This window comes from Trichosurus vulpecula, chromosome 2 (assembly GCF_011100635.1).
Source record: "Trichosurus vulpecula isolate mTriVul1 chromosome 2, mTriVul1.pri, whole genome shotgun sequence".
Lineage (NCBI taxonomy): Eukaryota > Metazoa > Chordata > Mammalia > Diprotodontia > Phalangeridae > Trichosurus > Trichosurus vulpecula.
Window position 1 is genome coordinate 238,475,525 of NC_050574.1, and position 14,934 is coordinate 238,490,458.

At 36.3% G+C, this 14,934-nt stretch overlaps 1 protein-coding gene across 2 annotated transcripts in view; it reads left to right on the forward strand.

Annotated features, from left to right (window-relative positions):
* Nucleotides 1–412: 412 nt before the first annotated feature.
* The window catches only part of PPP1R1C (protein phosphatase 1 regulatory inhibitor subunit 1C), a 196,427-nt gene continuing 181,905 nt past the window's right edge, over nt 413–14,934 (forward strand). Inside the window, exons 1-2 of one of the 2 annotated variants that reach the window (XM_036747185.1) lie at nt 413–494; nt 2,403–2,483. In XM_036747185.1, the coding sequence (XP_036603080.1) occupies nt 413–494; nt 2,403–2,483 (163 nt within the window). The remainder of the gene's footprint in view (nt 495–2,402; nt 2,484–14,934) is intronic. The other variant, XM_036747186.1, reaches the window with a different exon arrangement.

Genomic DNA, 14,934 nt, shown 5'->3' on the forward strand with positions numbered 1-14,934 from the left:
AGCCGGTTAGTAATGGACACTGGATAGATCTTTTTCAAATCCCAGGGCAGCAGGCCATTCAGGGCTAGTATTGCATTTTCAATGAGCTGCTGAGTGAACGCTTGGCATGTGTATTAGTGAACAGGCACACAATTAGCTTATTGTTCCTTTCAGCATTGTGCTGAGAGGATCTAAGGGATTGGGGGGGTTGGGGGCAGGGGGAGGCAAGCGAAGCAACGCTGTGGATATTGAAGAAAGGAGTTGCTCAGCCCAGCCGACTTCACTTGCTTACTCTGGAATCACAGCTGTTTATTAAGAAGCTGTCTGTGTGGCTTCGAGGGGGTGCTGTGCCCAAGGAAAGTCAGGATCCCAGACATCCCTCTGTTTAAACCCTTCTGAATTCCTTGCACTTCCGATCACCCCCATCGCTATTATGGAGCCCAACAGTCCCAAAAAGATCCAGTTTGCTGTGCCCTTATTTCAGAGTCAGATAGCACCTGAGGCAGCTGAGCAGGTAAGGGAAGGGGGGCAATAACTGGGGAGAGAGGGATGGGGGTGCCTTGCTAAAATTGCTAATAGGCATGCCTTCACCTTAAGAATAACATGAATACCTACTTGTCAAGTAGCTTTCTGCCTTTGCAACTTTCAGGATCTGGGCGCCAGAAAGATTTAGGTTTCTAAATCTTTTCAGCTTTACGTTGCACAGGAGGAGAAACATGGGTTAAAACAGAATACTTCATTTGTTATAAAAATAGAATTGCACTTGAGAAAATAGACTTGTCACTTAATTGAAACCCAAATATTTGTGTGTATGTGTATGTTTGTGTATGTGCTTAGTGACGGAACAGGTGCAACATCTGAGGCACAATTTTTTAAGAAATCTCTGAATTAGAGATTAGTAACTATGATTTTTGGAACAGCAAAGATTTTTAATACAGATCACATTGCTGGAAAAATGCAGTATTTGTTACATGCATGTATCACATTTTAATTTGTGGTTAGCAGAGAAAAACATTAATCAAGTATGTGTATGAGTGACATAATAGTCAAATTGAGTCAATGTAAAGATAATTACTGGTTGGCTCAGTACTTTAAAGAAACTATTTTGAATCTCACCATCTTTTCCTTCTTTCTTTTCAGTGCCTATGTATTTCAATATAGGCAAACATACCAATATAAAGAAAGCAAGTGAGTGTGTGTATAGAATTCACTGACATCTACATCATTCGAAGTTTATACATCACCTTTAATAGGCAGTATTATTTGATATACTGATGCAAATATCCCAGCTAAAGGATGATTTTAAAACTATAATTAGGATTGAGGTAAGAGCAAAGAACTAGTCAGGATCTCCTATTCAATCCATTTCCTTGTAGAGGCTTAAAACTGAATTTTCTCCAAACTGATTTCCCCAATCTTAATAGCATCAACATATATTGTAAGTGATTTATGCAAGCTCACTGAATTTGGAGTTCAGAGTTTCCTCTTAGACTTGAAAAACCTTGAGTAGATCATTCAAACTAGATAAATCACACCCATGAATTTGCATCTGTGTTGAATCCAACAGGAATCCTGCCCTGATCAGATATCATTGGTTAAGCCCTCTATCCATGTTCTTTTGATCTGTCTAAATAGAATTTACCTGCATAAGCCAGAGATTTAATTGAAAGGGAAAATGCAATAAATAAAATTAAAATATAAAAAAGTCTATCATAAGGATCCCCAGAAATCCTTGATTTGCCAAACCAATGAAAAAGAGTGATAGTTTTAACTGTAGTCTATATTCACTGAAGGACTAACCTTTTAAAGTCATTTCTGTTAAGTATAGTGTTAGGAAGGGGAAGCTTGAAAATACCAATGAAAAGAACTACTCTTTCTAGCAATCTATAGAAATCTGATTTTAACAAGCTCAGTTATAGCTCTTCTTAGAAGTAAGGACAGTAGACCTTTAGACTACCTGTCAGGATTAGGATGTCATTACTAAACTGTCACAGCTTTCTCAGTTGTAGTTTTTGATGTATTCACCATTTTTATTCTAGAGTAAGGATCCGTATCCTTTTTTTTTTTTGAGTGTGTCACAGACTCCTGTGGCTGTCTTGTGAAGCCTATAGATCCTTTATTATCATGATTTTTAATGCATATAATAAGATACATAGCATTAAGGAAACTAATAATTATATTGAAATACAGTTATCAAAATGCTTTTTTAAATAAGTCCTCAGTCCCCAGGTTGAGGATCCATGCCTTAGAGCAATATGATATACTATGGCATGTGACTTCTCAGGGGAAGAAATTGGTGTTAGGGACTGATGATATTACATCGTGAGCCAAACCTTCTTTGCCAAGAAGACTTGTGCATGAAATTATAGCAGTTATCTGTATTATATAAACAGTGGCAGAAGCCGCTTTTTATTGACCTTGGTTTGGTCTCTGTTGTTCACAGATCAGGAAAAGAAGGCCCACACCAGCATCTCTTGTGATTCTCAATGAGCACAACTCACCAGGTAAAGACATACAATGCACTTAAATTCAAGAAAATGAGTAAAATTGTTTCCGAGAATCTAAAAGCATTCCATTGTCTAAAGCTTCAACTTATAGAAATGGAGTTAGAAATAATATAATAGTAGCTGGTCCATAAAATGGATGATAAAGAGAACTAAAGAGACAAGAGACTCAGATCGTCTCTGAAATGATACACTGGCAACTCTTGGCTGTGAATTATTGTGTCAATCGGCTTTCATCTGAGCGTCTCTGTAGAATTTGGTTCAATATTTGTTAACTAGGTTGGTGGAAAAATGCTTAATTAGGTTTTAGAGCTCAGATTTCAGCCCTAGAGATGGTCATATCTTTACAGAGTAGGCTCTTTACTTATATAAACCTTATTGGAAGGGTGGGCTATGAGCCAAGGTTAGATGTAGCTAGCCTACTGCTGATGTCACATCTACATAATGCAATTGAAAAGCAACCAGATCAATTTTTAGCCCTGCCCCTTTGAAAGCTATTTCCAAGAGCTGTATCCATTTGGTGAGGTTTATTTTCCATTTCCTGTACAAAAGTAAAGCAGCATTATTCTTTCTGATAAATTATTAGGCTCTGTAGGATGGTACCAAAATTTTCTTTGTTAATTGCAGGGGAGTGAATAGAATTGGGATGTAAAGGCCTATCTTCTATACTTGAAACTCTAATTTAAAGAATGAAAGCAGGACTTTTAGAGATCAGACTATGATTAGAAAAAAAAAGCTCAATTGCTATGGTAGGACCAATGCTGAAAAAAAATACAGCTGAAAAGAATTTGTAGGTGCAGCAGCTAGGGTTACGGAGGTCATAGCATCAATTAGGTTATTTGGCAAAGTTTGGTTGTGGAGTGTTTCAATGTGAAACAGTGGGGAGCAGGGTCAGTGAAATACTACTTCACTGAAGTAAGAAAGAAAGAAAGAAAGAAAGAAAGAAAGAAAGAAAGAAAGAAAGAAAGAAAGAAAGAAAGAAAGAAAGAAAGAAAGAAAAGGAAAGAAGGAAAGAAAGAAAGAAAAGGAAAGAAGGAAAGAAAGAAAGAAAGAAGGAAAGAAAGAAAGAAAGAAAGAAAGAAAAGGAAAGAAGGAAAGAAAGAAAGAAAGAAAAGGAAAGAAGGAAAGAAAGAAAGAAAGAAAGAAAGAGAAAGAAAGAAAGGAAGGAAGGAAGAAGAAGGAAGGAAGGAAAGGAGGAAGGAAGGGAAAGAGAGAAAGAAAGAAAGCAGGAAAGTAAAGAAGAAGGAAAGAAAGGAAGAAAGAGAAAGGAAGAGAGGAAGAGAAAAGGAATAAAGGAAGAAAGAAAAAGAAAAATGCTGCATTGCTATTGTGCTTAATTATAAAAAAGTGGTTCAGATGATGGGGGAAAATAAAAGTTACTTATTTCTGCTAAAAGTAAATAAATAACAAACTGCTTTCTCTTCTGAGGTTAGCTATTTCACCCACTATTTCCAGGGTTTGGTGATTTTTGCTTTTGAGTGGTATTGGGTCCCAGAGGTACAAATAGCAATATTCCAAGTTGTAATAACTGATGGGATTCTAGAATCAAAGAATTATAGATTTGAAAAAGACCTCAGAGATTTTCTAGTTCAACCTCACATCTGAATCATGAATCACTTCATTTTCAAAGAGCGGCTAGATATACTGGCTTCCACTTGAGCGTTTCCAATGCTTCCATTTCTGCGTAGCTTTAATTGTTAAGAAGCTGCCTTAAAAATGAGCCAAAATCTGCTTCTCTGTAATTTCTCCTGATTCATTGTAGCTTTTCCTGATGCTGCCAGAGTGTCTGTCTAAGCGTCTTTCCAGTTCTAAATCCTTTGATTCCAATATTATTCATAGGAGTAATACTTCATCTCTCAGATTCCACAAATGTAATTGTGCAAGCCAAACCTCAGAGTTAGTCAACATCCCAAGTGAAGAAAAGCCATTTAAATGGGCCAGTTGGCTCAATATATTAGAATTTATTACAAGAGAGTCAGAGGATTTGGGCTTGAATCCCAACTCTGCCACTTTCATACCTGAGTAGTCTTGGTCAAATCACTTAATCTCTGTGGACCTCAGTTTACTCATTTATAAAATGAGGGAGTTGGACCTGTGCCTCTGAAGTCCTTTCAGGCTTCAAATCTAAAATCTCAGATTACTGCTTTGCTTTTCATTTTAAAAATGTTATGAAATTAATTATCAGTAAGCATGAAGATTTCAGTATACAAAAAAGAAATGTATATGAAATCATGAATTTATGTGCCTGGCACATAGGAAGTGCTTAATAAATGTTTGTTAATGATCATGATTTCTGGTACCTAAAGTTTGTTGAAGAAAAGCTCTATAGTAAATTTAACACAGTAGTAACAAAATTACTCCACCTGTGTCCCTTTCTGAAGTTTTTGTTTTCTTCTGTGTTTTTAAAAATGTTCTATTGTTGCTGTTTTCTTTTTTAAAAAAAATTCTATCACTACTTATTCATTCCTCTTTCCTGCCTCCCATAAAGTAGAAGTCTTCCTATGTAATAAATAAATGTTATCAACACAATGACTGTATCTGAAATTGTGTTTCATCCTTCATTCATTGTGCTTCATTATCTAGTAAGTGATTTACCTCTTGGACAAGAGACAAATGACAGGTTTCATCATCCGTATTCTAAGGACAAGATTGGTTGCTGCGTTACTCAGAGTTCTGCAGTCTTTCAGAGTTGTTTTCCCTTAAATTATTGTGGTCATAGTGTAAGTTGCACTCCTGGTCCAGTTAATTTGACTATCAGTTTATTTTTAACAAATCATAAGTTTCTTTGAATTTGTTGTATTAGTTATTCATATACCACAATTTGTCTAGTTGTTCATTTCGTACCCACTTTATTTCCATTTCTTTGCTACAACACAAAATGCTGCTACAACTATTTTTGTATATATAAGTCTTTGACCTCTTTGGAGTATATGCCTAGCAGTCCTATTGCTGGATCAAAAGTTTGCAGACTTTCAGGATTTGATTCCAGTTTCCTTTCCAGAATGATTGGTCATTGCTTTATCAGTATATCTGTCTCCCTATAGCTCCTTCAACAAGTGCCTTTCATCTTTCATCATCAATCTGATGTCTATGAGATAGAATTTCAGAATTGTGTTAATTTTCATTTCCCTTATTATTAACTATTTGGAGCCTTTTCCATATTGTTGATCGCTTACCTTTCTTCATTTGAAAACTGTCTGTTCGTGTGCTTTGACTCCCTATCTACTGGGGGAATGGTTGTTATTCTCACATATTTGCATCAGTTCCCTTTATATCTGGAATATTAGATCTTCATCAGAGAAATATGCTAGAAAGATTTTTTCCAATCAGCTTTCTCATCTAATTCTAATTGTATTGATTTTATTAGTTCTTTGCTTCCCCACCAGGACAATTCTGTATTTAATTCCAGGCTCTAAGTGGCATAGAGATGTTTTCCTAGTTGACCCTATTCTTTTTTTGCTGTCTTTAAGCACTATTTTAAAAATATTAATTTAAATAACACTTCTGAGGAACACTCCACTGTCTAAAGAATTCTGTGATTTCCTAGCTTCCATTCCCTCCTTTGTGAGAAAAGAAGAAAATGTAAAGCTAAACTCTTGGATCACCATTAACTAGGTGATGTCAAAATATTTTGTTGACACACTTAAATAAGCTCTTCTAAAAACAGTCCTTCCTTTACGGTCCCAAGGAACTATGTGTTCTATGGAAAACCTAACTTGGGTGTAGCAATTATTTCTGACAAATTTAATTGAGTGTTTGATTCACTAGCAAATGCATGAGGGGAAAATGGGCATTCTCAGAATCATCTGTCATACATGATGTTTGAAACCCCCCATAAGTCTTTCTTTATTGTCAATGAAAGAAAATTAAATTCTTTACCATAGAGAAATAATTATTGAGTCTTCTCAGATTTGTGTTGGATATCATTGTCTGATGAATCAGACTTACTCATTTTTTCACTCCTTGGCTATTTGAACAATTAATTTCAATTTTCTTAAAAGCCTGTAAATGATTAACTTGAGTAGGTTAGACTTATAAATGTGCAATTTTATATGGATACTTAAGCCAATAGAAAATATTGGATGGAAACATTTTAAATAGGAAGTAGCATGATATAAATACAGTGGAAACAGCAACGAATTTGGGGTCAGAAAGCCCAAGGTCAGATCCTGGCTCTGGCATATACTATCTTTGTGAACATAAATAAGTATCTCTCTGGGTCTCATTTGATTTATCTGAGAAAAAAATGAGGGCATTAGATTTGGTCACCTCTAAGGTTTCTTCCAGCCTTAAATCTATGATCCTGCCCAAGTTCAGATTCCACTGCTCACCGTATAACCAGGGCTAACCAGGTTGAGCCCACACATGGCAGGAGGGAGCCACATTTGTGTATGACTTCACATCTGCCTTACAAGAATCATCCCAACCATTTTGCTGCAGGGTCTCAAATTCCCAGAATTAGGGTCACTACATTAGGGGCAGAGCAGCTAGGTGGTACAGTGGGTAGGGTACTGGGTCTGGAGTCAGGAAGACCTAAGTTCAAATCCAGCCTCACACATTTACTAGCTGTGTGACCCTGGACAGGTCACTTAACACTGTTTGCCTTAGTTTCCTCATCTGTAAAATGAGCTGGAGAAGGAAATGGCAAATCACTCCAGTGTCTTTGTCAAGAAAACCCCAAAGGGGGTCAAGAAGAGTCAAACATGACTGAAAACAACTGAACAACAACACACTGGGGATAAGACTAGGTCTGTAAAGGGTCTTATACAGTGAAAATGTCACCAGAAAGGATGACATATTAGCACACTTACTCTTGCTGCCACCCAAAAGAGATCAGGGTTCAGAGAATAAGAAAGATCTGAGATGTCTGATTGGGAGGGAAGATGGTTCAGGAAATTCTGCAATTTGATAGCAAAGCAGCATAGGGTGAAAGATGCCACAGAATAATCTGAGCTGGTTGGGAGTCAGCGTGTAGATGCTAGGTATCTGCGAGGTAGGGAGTCAAAGACAAGCTTTACCACCTTCACAAGTTTTTTAGGACTCGCCCTGTGTCTGATTTAGCACAAACCATTTACCTTTCAGCACATCAAAGGTTTTCTTCTAAAGAGATGAGCCAATGATGACAATCATTTTGAAAGTATCGTATGCTATATGTAGTAAAGAAAATAGAATACATTATAGTACAGAAAATATACCATAGTCTTCATCTTTGGACATGATACGTTTGATCCAATGTTATCTGTGAAGTATGTATGTATTGTATCTAGAAAAAAAGAATCACATTTCAGCTAAGGTCACATACAGCTATAAAAACTAAAATAATAGTCCCTTCTCAAAATCTATTAAAATGAATTGAAGATTTAATAAAAACATTTTTGAAAACATCTGGAATCAATGATAGAATCATAGGGCTGGAAATGACATCGAGAAATTATCCAGCACATCCCTCTATCTTTGAAGCAGGACCACACCTAAACTGATTCACACAGCTGAGGATTTATTCTGTTTTTAAAGCCCTGCATAGCAGAAGGTTCCATAACTTTTACCAGCCTCCCATCCAGTATTAAATGATCTTCAATGTTAAAAAATTCTTAGTTATTATTATTCCACATAAGGCCTTTCTTCTCTTCCTTCTCCCAGCTACTAACTAGCATCTTCCTCTTTAAGGTTACTTTGAACTTGCTGATTAGGTGTTTTATGTTGACCTGTGTATAGGTCTGTCATTCCCCCATTAGAACATACTCTTCTTGAGGACAGGAACGATTTTGCTTGTCTTTGTAACCCTGGCTCTGCACATAGTGCCAAGCATATAAAAGGTGCTTAATAAATGTTTGTTGATTAATTGATTGTAAGCCTTTCTGATGTTCAGAATTAAATTTCTGTGTTCTGTCCTCCACAGAAGAAAAGGATAAAATCATAGAACTATAAAATATTAGAGCTAAAAAGGACCTATGAAATTACCTAGTCCAAGCCCTTCTTTTTATTGTAGAGACCCAGAGAAGTTCAGTGACTTGCCCAACATTCCACAGCTATTTAGTGGCAAAATAAGGCAGAATCCTAGTTCATCTAACTGCCAGAGAGGGCCAGGACTGGAACAGAGGTCTCTTGGCCCAGAGTTTAGTGATTTTTCCAGCACACCATATTGTCTATGTTTGCTAGTCTTAAATATTTAAAAACAGTAACAAATCACTCCTAAGTCTTCTCTTTTCTGGGCTAAATAACTCCAGCTTTCCTGCTAAGTGGAATTCTTCAACCTGCCAAATTACCATTAGGGGTCCTTGCTGAACATTCTCCAAATTCTGTGGCCTCTCTTTGTGGAGCTCAGAGCTGGCCATTATGCTTTAGGAAGGAGTCAGCCTCAACAATGCCTTCTGCATATTAAAGATTGTGGCATTCATTCTTTTCTACTTACTACTGAGCAAAGACAGTCTGGTTACAATTAAATTTAATGGGTCTGAGATCTATTAAAGATAAGTGAACTGTAAGAGGCCTGGAGCTAAGTGAAGATTGGGATATGCATCCAGAAGACTGGGAGCCTTCTTAATCATCTTTCACATATCTGGGGCGGGGTGGGGGCGGTGAGGGGGAAATGAGCCCTGACCACTAGTGTACAAAGGTTTTCTCATGATCTTTACTATATTCCAGCCTGGAATTTAGAGGTGAAAAACAGATCAGTTTCACTTCCTTACTCAGAATCCTTAAAATGCACTAATGATAAAATACTATACGCACTTCATGCTTCTCTCCTGGTCACTGTATACTTGGCAGGGACTGATCTTGCACCCAGTCAGAGCATGAAGTTGCTCTTGAAATCCTTGGTGATATTCTTACAGTCCTGAGACTCTATATTTTCCCTGAAGAGCTAGGTAAGATATGTAAAGCCAGAGAACTCCCTGCCTTGATTAGTACATTCCAAATTCCTTACTGATTTGGGGGAGGGAGGCTCCATTAAGATATGTTAATGGTTTTATCATGAAGAAGAAGCTATAAACCGGGACTGGGTGATTGGATTGGGATGGGATGGCACAGTGGATAGAGACAGTATGTATGGCGTTTGGGGAGGAGGGGTATCACAATGAGTTACATGAAAGATTTGTATAGTCCTACTCTGGGGTGTCAAGGAGAGGGCTCTGAATAAGAGTTCAATTGTTCTTGCCATTAGAGATTCCTGATTAGGGACTTGGGTGAATTGGAGTGAAAGACACATAGGACACTTTTTTCATGTTTAAGTTTGCTTATGGCTGAACCATTGTTCAGAGTGCAGAGATAAATTTATTTTCTGGCCCATTTTAATCACTATAGATGAGCCAGCCTTCCTTTATCTCTAGAATTCTTAATCTGGGGTCTATAGTCACCCTTCCCCTTCTCCAAGGGGTCTATGAACTTGAAAGGGAAAAAAAAATTACAACTTCATTTCAATATAATTGTTTTCCTTTGTAATATAGTTTTTTTTTTCTTGTTTTTAAAAACATTATTCTGAGAAGGGATTCATAGGTTTCAGAAGACTGACAAAGAGATGTAACACAGAGGGGATTCATGTTGAAGGTATCACAGTAAACAGACATACTGGCTTTAGTATTGGAGGGCTTGAGTTCAAATCCTTCCTTTATCATTAACCACCAGTTAGGTGGAGGCAAGTAATCACCAGTGTGAAATGAGGCAAGTAATCACCAGTGTGAATTGAGGTAAGTTATTTAACCTCTCTGGGACTCAATTTCCTCAACTGTAAAAAGAAAATTGGGGGGGGGGGGTTGAACTAGATATCTTCTTAGCACTCTTTCAGTTCTACAACTACAATCCCTTGTGACTTGATGTCATATTTAATTAATTAGATTTTCTGAGAAATTATGAGAAAGGTCTATCTGATTTCCTTAGTTTTCATTTTCAGAGAGACAATGAATGCTAAGCCACATTGATTGATTTCAAGACCAGACATGCACATTTATTCCAGAGATGCTTCCATACTTTAGAATAGATTGGTTCATTTTTTCCACATAACTGTTTGTGCAGCCAATAGCCAAAATCAGTGTGTATAAGTACCAGCCAAAGATGAACATTCAATTCTTATATCCTGCCCCGATTCCCCACGCCCTCTACTTTTCAGTCGTACTATACCTTACACCCCAGCATGCATTTTGAGATATGACACTGACCTCTTTGCTATTCCTAGAATAAGACACTCTATCTCCCTACTCTGGGCATTTTCACTGCTCTCCCCCATGTTTGGAATGCTTTCAGTCCTTATCTCCATCTCTTGGCTTCCCTGACTTCCTTTAGGTCCCAGCTAAAATTCTATCTTCTATGGGATTTTATGGAATAAAAACAAAATAAACACAAAGTAGTGAGGGAGAGTGGGCATTATGGGGGAGAGGCTTCATGCAGAAGGTAGGGCTTGAGCTTCATTTTTAAGGAAAAGAGGTTTCTATGACATGAAGGTATGGAGGAAATGTTTTAGGAATGGTGGATGCTCAGTGGAAAGGTATTGAAACGAGCGATGGAGTTCTGTGTTTGAAGAACAGAGAAAAGGCAAGTTTAGTTGGACTATAGAATACAGGAAATGGAGTAACATACAGTGAGGTTGAAAATTAAGATTGGGCCAGATTGTGAAGGTCTTTAAAAGTCAAACAGAGAAGGTTATATTTGACTTTAGAAGCAATTGGGAGCCATTCGAGTTTATTGAGTAGAGCGACTTAGTCATATTTCATATTTTCATGTGATGCTAATAATGATTAAAATATTTAAAACAAACTGTTCAGGTGGCTAACATTGCCAGAATATTCTCAATAGGCTTCTGCTCCCATGGTACACAGTGGATGATTTCTATCTAAGATAAATTATGAATCCTAAACTATTTATTTTCTGTGATCCAGGACAATGCCAATCCTCCCATAAGGAAAATCACTGAGATAGCTGCATAGGGAATCAAATTGTGTGTGTGTGTGTGCATGTGTGTATTGGGGGTGGGAGGTTTTGAATACCTCAGTTAGGAATTTAAACTCTACCTTGTAGATAACAGAAAGCTATTGAGGATTTTTTTTAGGATGGTGACAATTTGAGTGTTACTTTAGGGAGGACTTCTTAATTACAAAGACTATCAGGTACTAGAATACAGTATGTGTAGAGGAAATGAACATTTTGGAACTTTATTTTTTTATAAAAGACTAGCTAACTATTGTAGGGATCTTTGTTGTGTTGCACTAAAATAACTTAATTTTTTTTAAAAAAATATTAATACTATTATAAATAATTGGAAGGCATTGTTGTATAGTGGGTAGACGGGCCAGCCTTGGAGCTAGCAAGACTGAGGTAAAAGTTCAACTGTTGATATATATGTAATAAGGTCAATACAGGAAAGTCAATTAACTCCTCAGTACCACAGACAGTTCCCTCAACTGATGAAATCACAGCTCCAGACTAAAAGAAAAAACCAAATACTACAAAATCTAAATTATATATTATTTCATTTTAGTGGATTTTAGGCAACATTTTTGTTTTTTATAAAATTGCATTTCTTCTATTCCATATTATTTATTTGTTATGATTGTTCTTCCCTCCCCTTCCATGGCATCTGATGGAATTCATAGCAGTTCAAAAGAGAGAACGTTTGAAGTCTACGTCAAATTTAATTGTGCTATATAAGATCTCAAGATAAAAATTTAATTGATGCCATTTTCTGAAAAAGCTGTCTAAAAGGTCTATTGGACTTTCTCATCTTTATTTCTAAGGGAATAGTGGATGCCAAACAACGTGATGATTTAAAGATTGTCAGTCACTAAACCAATTCCACTTTCCATGGTGCTGTTTTTCCACTAGTACATTTGAATTTTTCGGTATATTTCTCCCAGATTGTTCTCCCAACGTGCTTATACCTGCCAAGATAATGCCCCATCTTCATTCTATGTCCCCCAAAGAAACACATTCTAGTAGATTCAATAAGCATCTAGTATTCTGGACCTGTGATTTGATTAGATTGGGGAACTCTTTCTAGATACTGAGATATTAATTTACTGTGTTGACCCGGATAGTTTATAGTGATAGTAGGATTTATACATAAGTCTTCATGTCTCCACAGCTGACTCTCTACTACTATATAACATTGCCTCCTAATTCTTTACTATTCAAAAAAAGTGCCAATATATTTTTTAAATATTTTAATTAAAAAATTAGGGTAACAAAACAGAACCCCACACTTAGCTACTCTTTTTTAATAAATTTCTAAAGAAAGATAATTGTTACTGTAAGGGAGACAAAGACAAAAACTAGTTCCTTCTCTCAAGGAGCTTACATTTTTATGGAGGGGAGAAGGGAGAGTAATAGCATGTGATTCACAGCTAAATTCTAGAGAATGCGTTATGCTTTGTTCCCTTTTTTTCTTTCATTCTTTTTCACACCATCAAAACATTTGACAAAAAAAATTTCCAAATAATTAAAAAAAAATTGACACTAAAGCAAAATGTCTTTAATCTTTAAATAAAAGTTAACCAGCTCAAATCAAAGCATTGTTAGTGACAGAAATGGGTTAAGTGATGGAACCATAGGTTCAATGGATCAATTAACATTTATTAAGCACCTGCTTCGTGCCATGCTCTGTGCTAGGCACTGGGTTTGCATGACTTCGTTAGGTCAATCAATAAACATATATTTGTTTAGCAACTTCTTTGTGTATAGCTCCCTGTTAGGTGCTATATAAGATCTCAAGATAAAAAATAGATACTCCTAGTCCTCAAGATGCTTGCAATCATTTGATGTTTTTCTAGCCTCTATAAACTCATGAATGTTCATTTCTAAAAATAGAGACTTGGCTTTGAAATAAATATGCTATATTGTTTTTTTTTTACCAGACATGGTTTCATTGTTCTGAAGAAATTTTCTCTTCTAATGAAGATTGGCACCTGCTCTTCAACTCTTGTCTTAGAATGTCACTTGGAATGAGAAGTCAAATGTCTTGGCTAGGACTGTGAATTAGTATGGATCACCAGGACTTGAACTTAGATTTGCCTGAATCCCACATCATCTCTCTATCCACTATGCCACCTTACCTTTTACTCTTAATGCACTTAATAAGCAGATACATTTTAATATACATTAGGAGACCCTCATAATTGATAAGTGTTATAGTATAAAATATGAGTTTAAATCTTGGCAAATGTCTCTGCTCTTTAGTTCCTGCCTCCCCATGCCCCCAACAACCTCCCTCCCCAATTCAACATGTAGTGGTTCTATGAAGGTGAAGGGTAATACTAAAAGGGGATGATTTAGGAAGGTCAAACCATCTCATCCCATGTACCTTGCCTGTAGTTTTTTTTTTTTTTTTTTTTTTTTTGCTAAGGCTAGTAATAGGAAGACTTCCCCAATCCTAAATATTTTTCCTCTCCAGATGTCATGGTATCTGAAATCTTTTGTTTAGAAACCTAAGTTTTGCCTTTTTTATTCTGTAATCTTTGCTTTCAAATTTTTTAGGTTTTCGTTTTTTCTTCTTATCTCCTTCTTTAAACATTTTATTAAACTTCTAGCCCTCCCCTAAGCTTCTTGAAGCTGCTCAATATTCTTCCTGAAGGTGGGAGTGTACGTCCAGTTGTTTTTGCTATTATTCTTTTTCTGGAAATTGCTCCAAACTTTCTTTTAACCTGGAACAGGGATTCTTAACCCTTTTGTGTACCATGGACTTCTTTGTCAGTCTGATGGCATCCTTTGGGGAAGCTTAGTGATGTACTGAACAGAGCACTGGACTTGGTATTATGAAGACCTGAGTTAAAATACTGCTTCAAACCATAGCTGTGAGACCCTGAACAAGTCACCTTACAGGATCAATTTCCTTATTTGTGAAATGGGGACAATAATAGCCCTTGCCTTCCAGGATTGTTATGAGGATCAAATGTGAAGTGCTTTATGCATCTTAAAATTATATATATATACACACACACACACACACATATATATATACATATATATATATATATATATATATATTAAAAAAAACAAGTTCATTCAATCAAGGACAAGAGTCCTTGCCAAATGAACTTAATTATAATATTAGGGCCACTTTTTCTGTTTATTCATTTCTTCAGGTTCTGTTCTGGTTTTTCTTTTGCGGATTTCTTCCATTTCACCTCTTTTTGTTGTGGTTCTTTTACTTTATTCCCCAATACTTTTTTTCTTTAAGGTAATAATGGGGAACTGACTTATTAGTACTGTCCCCTTAGCCATCTTGCTAGAAAACTCTTTGATCTTATAAAAAGCAAATTATTTTTACACAGTAACATAAATTTTATATACAGTATATTTATATTTACATACAGTAGCATAAATTATTTTATTGATTGATTTCCTTCCACATAAAATAGGCAGGATATGAAACAGAATGAGAGTATCATTTAATTGATCTCCTTAGCCTCCAGGTCTGATCCTTCAATAACTTCCTCCCCTTTGGACTAGGGAACAAATAGAACTC